At 27.4% G+C, this 13505-nt stretch overlaps 3 protein-coding genes across 3 annotated transcripts in view; 1 reads left to right on the forward strand and 2 right to left on the reverse strand.

Moving 5' to 3' along the window:
* Positions 1-3280: 3280 nt before the first annotated feature.
* Positions 3281-6583, forward strand: MKS88_001332 (uncharacterized protein; the record flags this gene model as incomplete). Its single annotated transcript, XM_067214250.1, has 1 exon — positions 3281-6583. The coding sequence occupies one exon, from the start codon at positions 3281-3283 to the stop codon at positions 6581-6583; it is 3303 nt and encodes a 1100-aa protein (XP_067074704.1).
* A 598-nt stretch (positions 6584-7181) lies between these two features.
* Positions 7182-11155, reverse strand: MKS88_001333 (uncharacterized protein; the record flags this gene model as incomplete). Its single annotated transcript, XM_067214251.1, has 3 exons — positions 7182-8068; positions 8192-9196; positions 9307-11155. 3 exons carry the CDS (start codon positions 11153-11155, stop codon positions 7182-7184), a joined length of 3741 nt encoding a protein of 1246 aa, XP_067074705.1.
* A 1693-nt stretch (positions 11156-12848) lies between these two features.
* The window catches only part of MKS88_001334 (lipase maturation factor), a gene marked incomplete at both ends in the record, with an annotated part of 5201 nt that continues 4544 nt past the window's right edge, over positions 12849-13505 (reverse strand). Inside the window, 3 exons of the mRNA XM_067214252.1 lie at positions 12849-12953; positions 13200-13249; positions 13340-13409. Coding sequence (XP_067074706.1) covers positions 12849-12953; positions 13200-13249; positions 13340-13409 — 225 coding nt within the window. The remainder of the gene's footprint in view (positions 12954-13199; positions 13250-13339; positions 13410-13505) is intronic.

Genomic DNA, 13505 nt, shown 5'->3' on the forward strand with positions numbered 1-13505 from the left:
TCTTTATTTTATTTTACGAACAATTTGAGCTTCCTGAAATATTTGTTTCTCTCTCTTTAAGCAAGTAGTTACATTTGCGTAAACCTACACGTGCACATAGTATAAGCATTTTATGCACACGTACATGTAACTATAACCAAAAGAGAAAAAATTTGCTTCTTCCTTTTACACATATGTATGTACTATTTTCCTAATATATGTACTTTTGAAATAAATCAAGAAATAGTAAAAAAAATAAAAATGTTAATAAAAAAAAAAAAAAAAAAAAAAAAAAAACACAAAAAGGATAAAATATAAAAGGTAAAACGTTAAAGGTAACAGGTAAAACATGAAACAAAAAATATAAAAAATAAAACGTAAAATATAAAACAAAAAACGCCAAATATAAAACAAAAAACGTCAAATATAAAACAATAAACGTCAAATATAAAACAATAAACAAAACAGTATTACTTATGACAGAAGCTGTTGGTTTATTCAAAAAAAACAAAGCTGCAAAAAGGTAAACATTCCTTTTGTATGTAACACTGTACATTAAAAGAAAAAATTTCGACCACTTCAAATGGTAAGCTGTTTGACATGATATAAAATGATATGACATGTGATACATAACATACTATATGTAATGTACAATTTTTTTTTTTTTTTTCTAAGTAATACCTCTTCGCGCTACAACATTTTCGCTAATGTGATATATATCTATCGCTTAAAAAAAAAAAAAAAAAAGAAAAAAAGGAAAAAAAAGGAAAAAAAAGGAAAAAAAAGGAAAAAAACGGAAAATAATGAACGAAACAAAATTAAACCTAATTAAGGAAAAATATGTCAAATTAATGCAAATTATGCCAAACTAAACGAAATATCGTGGAATACATAAATATATTCGCACTTATTTCACTTTTTACATAACCAGCATGCCATATGTTTTTATTATTTTTACCATTCTTCGTATGCATATGGGGTAAAAAACAAACTAACGGATGTATAAATATATTTTATTTCAAGATATACGAAAAATACGCATGTTTATGTTGCTAACTTTTTTCATATGTTCAGAAAAATTTACTTAGAAAAAATATTTAAACAAAGAAAATAAATACAATAGACAGTAAACAGTGGACAACACTGATTAAATGCGTATGAATTTTATTATTTTTTTTTTTTTTTATTTATGTATCATCCCTTTGAATATTATTCTTCTTTGGAAAGTACAAGTTTTAACAGCTTTCATTTTTTTACACTTTTATCTTTTAAAAAGAAAGAAGTGTACTACTATTCATTATTATTCAACACTGTTCACTTCTCGCTGCTCTATGTTCAGTGATTACAACTCACTGCTAACTCCTCACTGCTTACAACTCAGTGCTAACGCCTCACTTAGTTTACATTATTTTTTTTTTCCCCCCCCCCCCCGATACTTTTTACTTAGGAGAGAAAACTATATACCATATGAAACTCCTTATTTGAAAAAAAAAAAAAAAAAATGCACCCTTTTGTGACCCCTTGATGAATCAAATATTTTGCTGAAATAAAAGAAAAAGGAAAAAACAATTATTCGCATTATACATGTGTACTAATTTAATATTGAATAAATGAGGAAGATATATGGTATTTGGTGAAAAAAAAAAAAAAAAAAAAAAAAAAAAAATATAATGATTCTTTATTCAGCCGTTAGAGAACAAGAAGCATTCTGTTACAGTTACTCGTACCATACTACCAAATAAAAATATTGATGTTATCTTTAATAAGAAATGTTAAAAATGTGAAATTTTGAAAAATATATTGAATTAAAAGCGTTAACGTGTGCACATGTGTATATTGCTTATGCACGTATCTATTCAGGTAGTTCGCATGGGTGTTCATTTAGTTCACCTCCTTCACATCGCACATTTGTCATCCAAGTATGAATAAACATTGTGAAGGGACCCTTGCTCTGCTATTGTTATAACAACTTTTCTTGATAAACCTTATATAGCGATATATAACTAAATTATTTTTTACAAAAGATTTAAAAAACTCCAGTAAAGTGCATTTAAAATGGCACGAAGGAGAAAGATACTTCAACATAATATCCTTTGCGCGAAAATGTGCATACCATACGTATATATATATATATATATATATATATGTATATATGTATATATGTATGCATATTTCTATGTAATCATGCAGCCGTTTAAATTATGTAAAAAGTGAAATACTGTCACGTAAAATTCGTTTTGTAGAACGAAGAATTTAAAAAATTCCTGTTCAACTTATATCTGCTTATGGCTTAAAATTGTGTAGAAATTTTTTTTTTTTTTAAAATTTTTTTTCTCAAAAATATGAACGACGACGCTATTATTTGATATACCTTGTTTTGTTGTTCTTTGTTTTGATTTACTTAGTTTTGATTTACTTAGTTTTGATTTACTTAGTTTTGATGCACTTAGTTTTGATGCACTTAGTTTTGATGTACTTAGTTTTGATTTACTTAGTTTTGATGTACTTAGTTTTGTTGTACTTAGTTTTGATGTAATTAATTTTGATGCACTTAGTTTTGATGTACTTAGTTTTGTTGTACTTAGTTTTGATGTACTTAGTTTTTTTTTTACTATTTTGTATTACTTTGCTTTTTATTATTTTTCTTTTTTTTTTTTTTTATTTCTCAATATAACGGCCACAGCTTGTATTCGCGCAAAATTACGTAAACCATTTTTGTAGTTTTCTGCGTACGGAAGAAATACGCCTACGTTGTAAAGGAGCACATAAATACATATAATAGAAATATACATACAAACATATATACATATATGACATACACGCATATATACATGTTATGTACATGTTACTATATGCATAATATTGTGTACATTCACGTTGTAATTTTATTTTTTTGCAATTTCCCCACCATCGCACGAAGCCGAGAAACGATAGGACGCACGTACCAATTTATAACTCATTTAACGAAGCAACAATTACATAATACTTTTTACATTAACAACTTTGGAGGATACTCCTGAACAATTTTATTTGCGGTTTAAGCCCTTTTTTGTAGATGTAATATACCATTTTATTTTTACTTAATTTTGGTTTAATTTTAATTTTAATTTTAATTTTTATTTTTATTTTTATTTTATTTTATTTATTTTTATATATTTTTATATATTTTTATTTTATATTTATTTTATTTATTTTTATATATTTTTATTTTATATTTATTTTATTTATTTTTATATATTTTTATTTATTTTTTTTTTTTTTCCTAAATTTTCTCCTCCAAATTTGTAATCAAACAAAAGCGATGCTTCTCAATACCTTATTAGAAGAACTTTTGCAAAAATGGGAAAGGAAAAAAATAAATTTGTTCAACGTATGTTTTATTTTTCATTCAATTAAAAACAGTTTAGTAAAATCAGAAGAGAGAAATAATTTGTTTATTAACGACCTTAAAGAAGATATATTGAAAAAGTATTTACAATTGCTTGACGACTCAAGCGAACAGAACACTGGGGGTGTAGGAAGTAGTAATGATGAGAATAAATATTTTTGCCTCGCTTTTTTCACATTTATTTTTACGTTAGAAAATGGGCTCTTGAAAAATGGAAATCGCTTCTCGACGTATTTAGAAGAGCAATACGTGAGGTCGTATGAAGGAGTCTTAGGAAATAAATCCAAGAGAAAAAGAAGCAACATCGACTCGGCAAGCCCAGCAGAGGAAAAGGACAACACAAAATGGACGTTGTGTAAAGGGAAACAAGCAGGGAAAGAGGCAAGTATAGAGCCACAAACAGAGGGATACATAGACACTCGGACAGAGGCACGTTTCGAGGAAACACTTCCAAAGAGCGGAGAAGCCAAAGAAGACTCCTCCTGTTTTACCGCAAACATTTTCAAAAAATTTGACGAGTTGATTAAAAGAGCGATAAATTTAAAAGCAGAAGACAACAGTGAGGATAACGAAGAATTTACATATTATAAAATGTGTACTGTTTATTGTGTACTTAAATTTATTTTTCTTTTATCAGAATGGAACTACAAAATGGGTGGACTATATTTCAAATATATGAAAAATGCATATGAGTATGTTATAAGTATAAAATTGAATAAATGGTCAAATAACAAATATATTATAAAGATGGTTAATACAGCACTCCTTCTAATTGTACACACGAACTATCATATTATAAAAAATAGTGAAAAGGAATTTTTTAATTTCATATTTATTCAATTACAGCAAAGGGAGCATTCACTAGTTATAGTAGAAGAACTGCTTGTTACTTTTTTGAAAAAAAAAAAAGATATCCTTTTAAATAAAGAGATATATATTAATATAAATAATTATGCTAATGATAATATAAATTTATTTTTAAAATATGGAAAAAAGGAAAATTTATTTTTCTTTTTTAATTTTATAAATGTATATAAAAAATTAATTATATCTCACGTTAACAATTCGGATAGAAGGACTATACCTAATATAAAAAATGTACACAATATAGATATAAACCTAAGTATTAAGGATATAATTATGAACATTTATAAATTATTAGCTTATATAGGGGATGTTTCAAGGGATTATATATTAAATAAGAATATTGATGTGTCCATAGAAGATGGTAGTAAACATATACTGTACTGCGAGGAGAAGAAGAAGGAAAAAAAAGAATATTTCTCTTCTGTTGGTAGCATTTTAGAAACAGTAAAGATGGGAGAAAATAAAACTCATGTAAATGAGTTCATCGAACGGATAGACAACAACCTCCAGAACAACATCTTCAGCTATGTAGTACATAACGTATTTTCCTTTTTTCAAGATTTAGTAAATGAATTAGATCCAGAAAGCATATGCATGAACGCGAACGATTTTGTGAAGTTTATCAAGCTGTTCTTCATCCAAAATAATGAGCATGACTTGTTTCTAGTTTTTTATTTAAAGGAAAATTTTGTTACATATTGCAAAGAATTGCTAGGAAAATGTCTAGGTATTTTTGACGAATTTGTAAGTAACGTTATTATATACTTATTTAAAATAATAGATATATTAGCAAAGAATAAATTACCACCATATGGTGATATATATGAAAAAAAGGAAGCAACAAAAGGAAAACTGTTCAACATATTTAGTAAGATAAAAGATTCGAAGAATCATGAGAGGGATGCAGATGATGCCTTTCTTCGCATTTATTATAGCCTTTATAATAATATGGTTCATGTTCTTTCAATTTTTCTTAAAAATTTAAAATACTACACCAATGAAGAAGTTAAAAAGATACTGTTAGTACATTTTGAACATTTCACTTTTTACATATTTAATCAAATCAATAATGTAAATTATGATTTAATTTTTCAAAATAGTAGATCCCTCTATTTAACCTTAAAAGTGTTATATAAGTTGATAAAAATAAAAAATTTCCATTTTGAATATATACACAATATATATTTTAATTTAACCAAAATGGAAAACAAACTACACAGTCTAAATCAAGAAGTAACATCCTATTCGTGTTATAATAAAAAGCGGTGCAATAATATACTCTTTCTGGATAAAATTAAAACGTATCTTCTAAAAAACTGTGGTGCATTTCTTTCCGACACGTACCCCTACCCTACAAAAAAGGAAAAATTTGAAAATTATGAAAAATGTGAAAAGCTTATTAAACGTGAGCTTGTAGAACCGACTGACCAAGTGGGGGAAAATAGAAACGTAAAGAAGAGAGGGGTGAAGAAGATTAAGAAGAATAAGGAGAAGATTAAAGAGAAGAATAATATGATGAAGTTGAAAATGAAGACGAAAATTCGCATGAACATGAAAGGCGTAGTAAAAAAAACAAAAAAAAATAAAATCAAAAATAAAATCAAAAATAAAATCAAAAATGAAATCAAAAATGAAAACAAAGAAGTAGTTTTAAATGGCACACCGGATGATGTATTATTAACGAACCAAATAAATTATACCAGTGAACACATAGAAGAACACATATCTACAATGGGGGATTCCCAGTACACCCCGAATAGCGCTACCGATGCACGAAATAAGCAGCAGATGGATGGCAAAATAAACGAAAAGGTTAGTATCACATGTGAAGAGAAGAGCAAAAATATTAATGATAAAGGATATGCTTATGTAGAACTGGGAAAGACAAAAATGAATTCCGAAAGGGATATATGCCATAGGAATGGTGAAAATACGAAAGAGCAAAAATGGAGAGATACCCAACTACCTTCTGGTATGACCCTCCAAATAATCAGTGATGATCAAAGGGATGAGGAAAATGTCAAAATGATGAATAATTGCGTTAACAATTTCCACCTGAATGACAACCTAAATGGATACCCAGGGGATGACCAAAGTGAAGGAACGGATGAGATGAAGCAGAAAAACGCTAGCATCTTGCTTAGAAAACATTTGACCGGAAAGAATAATAATGTATCGGACAGAGAGCACAACAAGGTAAGTGCTTGCGAAAAAGTTGAACAAATTATAGACGTAGACAAAAATATCGCAAATTTAAAAGAGTTAACGGATAAGATAAAAATCGTTTCATCCTCTGATGCTTTAAATTCGCTCAAGTACATGAAACAATCAATTTTAAACGATTTATGAAAAAAAAAAAAAAAAAAAAAAAAAATACAAAAGTTGAGAAGCAGGAAGGAAGAAAATGAAAAAAAAAAACAAAGGTGCGCGCATGCATGTGCATGTTGTTTTACGTGCGTACACGTGCTCCAAAAAAAAAAATATAAATATGGGAAAATAAAATATAAAAAAAATGAAATATGAAGTAGATTAAGACATAAAGCAGAATAAAACACGAAGCAGAATAAAATAGTAAAGTAATAAATAGTAAAATAATAAATAGTAAAATAATAAATAGTAAAATAATAAATAATAAATAATAAAATAAGGTAACGATATTAAATAGCAAAATAGTGTAGTATCGTTGCAAAATGATGTAACACAATTACGCGGCAAAATAGTACAGCATAACTATGTAATAATGAACATAATTAACCACGCGGCAAAAAAGGACTCAACATCCCACAAACGGCTAACCCTTTACTTCATTCTGTGTGCTATTTGTTTTTTTTGTATATTTTTTTCTTTTCAATTTTCTTATTTATTTTGTTTAATTATATTTCTTATTAACTTCCTATTTTTTGGCTATGTTTTGCGGCTTGCACCTTTTATCTCCTTTTGCGTCATTTCACAGTGTGTACAAAAAGTAATAACATGAATCATACAAAAAGACATCATAGTTGTAATTGTTCATTTCATTTTTCTTATGTGCACTGTTTTTAAATTTATTCAAAATATTGTTTAACATATTGTTAACAGCAATGTTTGTGTATAATTCATTTTGCTCAAATTTTTTTTCTAACAGTGTTTTGTTTAGTGATATCCTTTTATTAACATATGTAGTAAGGTATTCCTTTTTTTCACATATAGTATTACTTTTCGCATGTATGGTTAAATCTTCCTCATTCATGTAATCATCAATACTATTATCACCATCATCTTCATCCCCTTCCTCATGACTTTCACACTTCAGCCCCTTTTCATAAAAATTATGTAATATTTTAACGTTCTTCAAATAATTTATATTTTTTGCTAAATAATCTGCATTCTGTTCATTCTTATAGCACCTAACAGTACCAATGTCAACCACACTTTTGGGTTTACTCCTTTCCCTGCTCGTATTCCCATCTCTATTACTACTTACATTTTGTTTTGTTTTCCTTTTGCTCACATTGCTCATTTTGCCCGTTTTGCGCGCCTTGCTCAAATGATAGCTCAAGCATTGAGGTAACGCATAGTTTCCCCTCCCCAGAACGCTAATAATGGACAAGATTAAGGAAAGATGAAAATCTGCGTACTGAATAATAAAATCCATTAAATAGTTCAAATAGTTTGAAGAGGACAAATTTATTATTAACAAGTTCATATTTTTAAATATTCTATATAAGGATCCTTGTATAAGTGTATATATATGAAAGAAGAAGAAATTAAACAATTCATTCATTTCTTTCTGTTCATATGATATAAAAGAATTATATACATTTTGATAATATAAATATTTTCTAAAAAATATATCTAAAAAGTTGGGGGTATAGGACAAAAAAAATTTAACGTGTATATTAATAGGCATTAAATATAGTAAGTAGTATGATACATATATGTGCATATATGTACATTTGTTATGTGTTAATAATTTACTTAATATATAAATTAAATAGTAATCTATATTTATTATTTCATTATTATTCTTTTTTCTTAATAAAGCACAAAAATCAACTATAATATTACAAGCTTTTCTTTTTACTAACAAAATAAGGTAAATGTTTTTTAACTTTAGATCATGTTCATATATAATTACATGTATTAGCATCTTCAATATTTGTAGACAATAAAAATCTATGTCTATGTTTCTATTTTTAATTATTCCATTCAAAAGAATTAACAACATCAATGATGCGTACATGTTATTAAACCTTAGGTTGTGATCCAATTCATTAAAAAGGAAAAAAAATATATTCGGCAAAATTTTGTTAATTTCTTTACAAGTGCTAAATATATGTAATATATTATTGTAATCAAAAAAGTTTATTCTATAGTTAATTATATCTTTTATTATTTCTAGTATATACTTTGACAAAATAATATATTCTTTATTTATAGGGTTGAACTTGGGTAAAAGAAATATGTTACTGTACTGCACATTACTGTCATTATTATTATTGTTCTTATTATAGTCCTTATTATAGTCCTTATTACGGTCATTATTATAATTATCATTGTACTCATCATTGTAATTATCATTGTACTCATCATTGTAATTATCACTGTACTCATCATTGTTATTACATGTAAAACATATTCCTTTGCCTCTTTTTAAATTACTATAATTCTCATATTCCTTTTTTTTTTTTCTTGTTTTTTCGTTCTCAATTGTATACAATATTTCGTAACACTGGTAGTCAAATTGTACAGCTGCACGCTCCTTTTTTACAAAATTGTTACTATCATTATTGCCATCATTATTGCCATCGTTATTGCCATCATTATTTCCATCGTTATTGCCATCATTATTTCCATCATTATTTCCATCATTATTGTCATTATTATTACCATTACTATAGCCATTATTTATATATTTTTTTTTTTTTCCCCTCTTAACTCTATTTTGTATAAAAAGCCAAAAGACTGTTAAATTTGCTTCCGCTGGAAGACTGTTTTGCATATCACTGAGCAAAAAATTTAACACATTTTTTTTTTTTTATTTTCATGGTTCTTTATGTATAAATTGTAAAATATATTATTTTCGTAATTACTTACGTTTATATCCGCGCCCTTTATCATCTGATCCTTTCTCTGATTGATCCCATTAACCTCAATGTACATATTTTCTTTCCTTTTTACTTCAACTGCTATATCTTTACTGGTTTCTTCACTTGTCTGGTACTTTCCACATATATCGTTCACTCCATCATTCTTCCCACTTTTTGTACTCATCAGCTGACCATTCACATTACTGTTATTAACACTACCAATATTCCGACTTCTGTTTTGTTTGCCCTGCTGCTTATTTTCAAGCATCTTGGCTTCTTCTACCTCCGCTCCTGCTTCCTTTTTCGCTTCAGTAGTAGGGAAAGGATTATCACTACCATCGGCATTTCTATTGTTATTACTGTAGTCATTATCAATGCCATTGTCATCACCATTACTGTTGACACTGCTTCCTGCTATATCTTTCATAACACATGGGTCTACATTTTTCAGATCGCCCACACTTTCCTCATGCACCATATCATCCATTAGTACATCCTCATGCAGGATATCATGTTGATCCCCCACCATACAATCCTTATCGTAAAAATCGTCATTTGAAATTACTTTTTTCTTTATAATTTTATCTTTTATTTTATCCTTTTTATTTTTATTTTTCTTTGCTTTCTTTGTTTTCTTTTCTTTGTTTATTTGATCCTTTTGAACAATTTTTTTTTTTTTTTTTTTTTTTTTTTTTTTTTTTTTCTGCCTATAATCACCCATCTCGTTGTAGTAGTTCGTACTATTATTATTGTAGCTATTATTGTGGTTATTATTGTGGCTATTATTGTGGCTGTTATTGTGGCTGTTATTGTACTTGCTACTGTTATAGTTAGGGTTACTACTACCAATATAGTTCTTTCCACAGTTCCCGCTATTCCCGCTATTGCTACCGCTGCTCCTGTTGTTGTTATGCTCCCGATTTAGGCAATCATTAAACAGGGTGGTAGCACTGATACGGAATTTTTTTTTTTTTTTCTTCTTCTTGTTACTTTTCAATACGAACAAGTGGCTTTTTTTTTTATTTTTTAGCTTTGTATTTTTAAAATCTCTCTTAGATATTACTCTATAAATAATTTTATTATTTTTATATTTCTCATTATTTAAAGCAATGAAATTGTAATGAAAATTATTTTTATATTTATATGGGATAGTTACATTTAAATAATGACAGGAGTTCGTAAAATCATCTATGTTTAAATATTTATTAATACAAAATTTCTTTCTTTTTTCGAAAAATTTACTTGCTTCTTCAATTATTTGTTTAACACGTAATTCAATGATACTAGAAATTTGTACAAAGCTCTTTTCATTTTCAAATATAATTTTATCGTTAATTATGTTATAACATATACCTACATTTTTTATGAACTCCTTACTTATAAAGGTACCACTGTCATCATCCCTTCTTAAGCTACTCTTATCGCATTTTTTATTTCCCCTACTCTCCTCTTCCTCTTTTTCCCCCCCTGCTACTGCTTCTACATCTGCTTCTACTGCTGCTTCTACTACTTCTTTTACGTTTTTATCTGTCATATTGGTTGCATTCATTATGTTATCATCATCTTCCATTTGTTTTCTTTCTCTCACTTCATCCTTTTCATTGTTATAACAACGTTCATCTCTACTCATACTATATTTTCTTCTTGTACTGTTTGCATTCACCCCATTCGACAAGCCAAAAAACACTTCATCCTCTTCATCATCCTCGTCCTCGATCATATTGGCAATTCCTATTAACTCATCATTAATACTATCATCTTTGAAAAATGTTTCCTTTTTATTTTTTCTCATATCATTTATATCATTTTTCAATGACATATTATTCTTAACCGGGTTAGAAAACTTATTCATTATTCATAATTTCACATAAAGGGAAAAATGTATGCGCTACGAATAGATCTGTACACTCAAGGAGGAAAAGCGTATGTGGAACGCAAAAGGTGGAAGGAATAATACACGCAAAAAAAAAAAAAAAAAAAAAAAAAATTACACACATTTGTACATGTACATAAACATACGCGCATATTTACGCATATACCCATATAAACATATATATATATACATATATATATATGTATATATGTATATATATACATGCGTACACAAACACGTGTAACTGCTTAACATTTAATCATAATATATATATACTGCAGCAAAAATGAAAAAATTTCACTCATCGTCAATTCATTGCTATATATTATTGTATAATTTTTTTGCGCAAAAATGCAGTCCAATTTTGAGAAAAAAAAATTGAATAAAGAAAAATGGTCAAATAGCATACATGTGCAAGCATATCGACATAATTTTTTGTCACATGTATACGTCATATTATACAATACAAAAATTACGTATACGTAGTTGCACGCTTAACATAAATGCGCGCGTAAAATGCTTAAACACTTTTGAAGACCTTTAAAAGGTTAGTAATAATGTACACATATAAATATATACACGCAAATATACATATATACGCAATATTCATATACATACAATTCTCATATACATACAAATCTCATATACATGCAATCCTCATATACATACAATTTTCATATACATACAATTTTCATATGCATACAATTTTCATATACATACAATTTTCATATACATACACTTCATGAACCTCCGCCATGTTCCGCATCATTTGAAGAAACACGGCTGCCTTAGTCAACGGTGAAAAACTTTGTTCATAATTTTTTTTTTAATTTTTTCCGTTCATTTTTAGACGTAAAACAAAAGATTTCACCTTTCAGCGTAAAACATGAACGTAAAACTTGAACGTAGATTATAATGTAAATTTATCATGAAATTATCGTAAATTTATCGTGAAATTATTGTAAATTTATCGTATATTTAACGTTCACCTACGTATGTACTTTTCTCAATTTCATTTTAAAATGTTTACGTTCTTTTAACCGTAAAAATAATAGCAGCAACTTAGGGAAAAATAAATGCCTAACATTATTTAATAACTTGGTAGGGTAAAAAAAAAAAAAAAGAAAGAAATATGGAAATAAAAAAAAGAAAGAAATAAGGAAATAAAAAAAAGAAAGAAATATGGAAATAAAAAAAAGAAAGAAATATGGAAATAAAAAAAAGAAAGAAATAAGGAAATAAAAAAAAGAAAGAAATGAAGAAATGAAACGAAGAAATAAGCTGAAGAGATGAAGTGAATAAGGTGAAGAAATAAAATGAATGAATAAATATATAAACAGTATGTAATAAATAAATAAATAAATAAAAGGGATCGAGTGCAAAAAATAAAATTCAAGCATGTTTTCGCTGAAATTCAAATGAATAAAATTTTAAACTGCTGAAAAAATGAACATAAATAAGCTTGACATAAGTATACCAAGTATACCACAAAAAGTTTTCATTTTGCAAAGAGAAAAAAATATATATCTATATATATATTTTATATACATATATACACAAAATAGGCAAAATATGCATAACATGGATAATAAGCGATATATACAAAATTGGCAAAATAGGCAAAGTATACAAATATGTGACATATAGAAAATATGCAAAATTGATCCTTTTTTTATTCTTTTAACTTGCTCGATTTAATCCTCTTTAATTTTAAAGTTTCTATAATACCAACTTGCCTTCTTAACCAGTATTTCCCAAATTCCCACTTTTTCTTATCCTGTTTATTTTTTATTTTTTTTTTAAAAAAAATATTCGAAAAATGCAGCTTTAATATTTTTTATGTATATAATAAACTACTATAAAATATAAGAATGGAGGGACAACGTGGAATAAGAATTATCATCTATTTCACAAACATGCACCACGTATATACTCTCACGTACATGTATTTTTGTATGATAACATCCGTATGTATTCTTAACATTTGTTTTTTTTTTTTTTTTTTTTATATTTAATATGTTACCTGCAAAATGGAAGTATTCGTTAATTCATCATTTGCATTGTGTGCTAAGGCTGAGAAAAAAGAGAAAAAAAAAGGAACATATGAATACACATAATATACACACAAACATGAACAACACAAATAAAATCATTCGTGTCAACCTGTCATCGACATTTTGTAGTCATGGTAAGCTAATCTTATCATCAGAGGTACTCTTCGCATTTGCTCCTCCTGAATAGGTAAAAGGACGAGGAGCGAAAAAAGGTTAAGCCATGTTAAGTAGAAAAGGTGTACATCCCTTGAAAAGGGAAATATATATGCGTGTAT

Source organism: Plasmodium brasilianum, chromosome 5 (genome assembly GCF_023973825.1).
Source record: "Plasmodium brasilianum strain Bolivian I chromosome 5, whole genome shotgun sequence".
In the NCBI taxonomy this organism is placed as follows: Eukaryota; Apicomplexa; class Aconoidasida; order Haemosporida; family Plasmodiidae; genus Plasmodium; species Plasmodium brasilianum.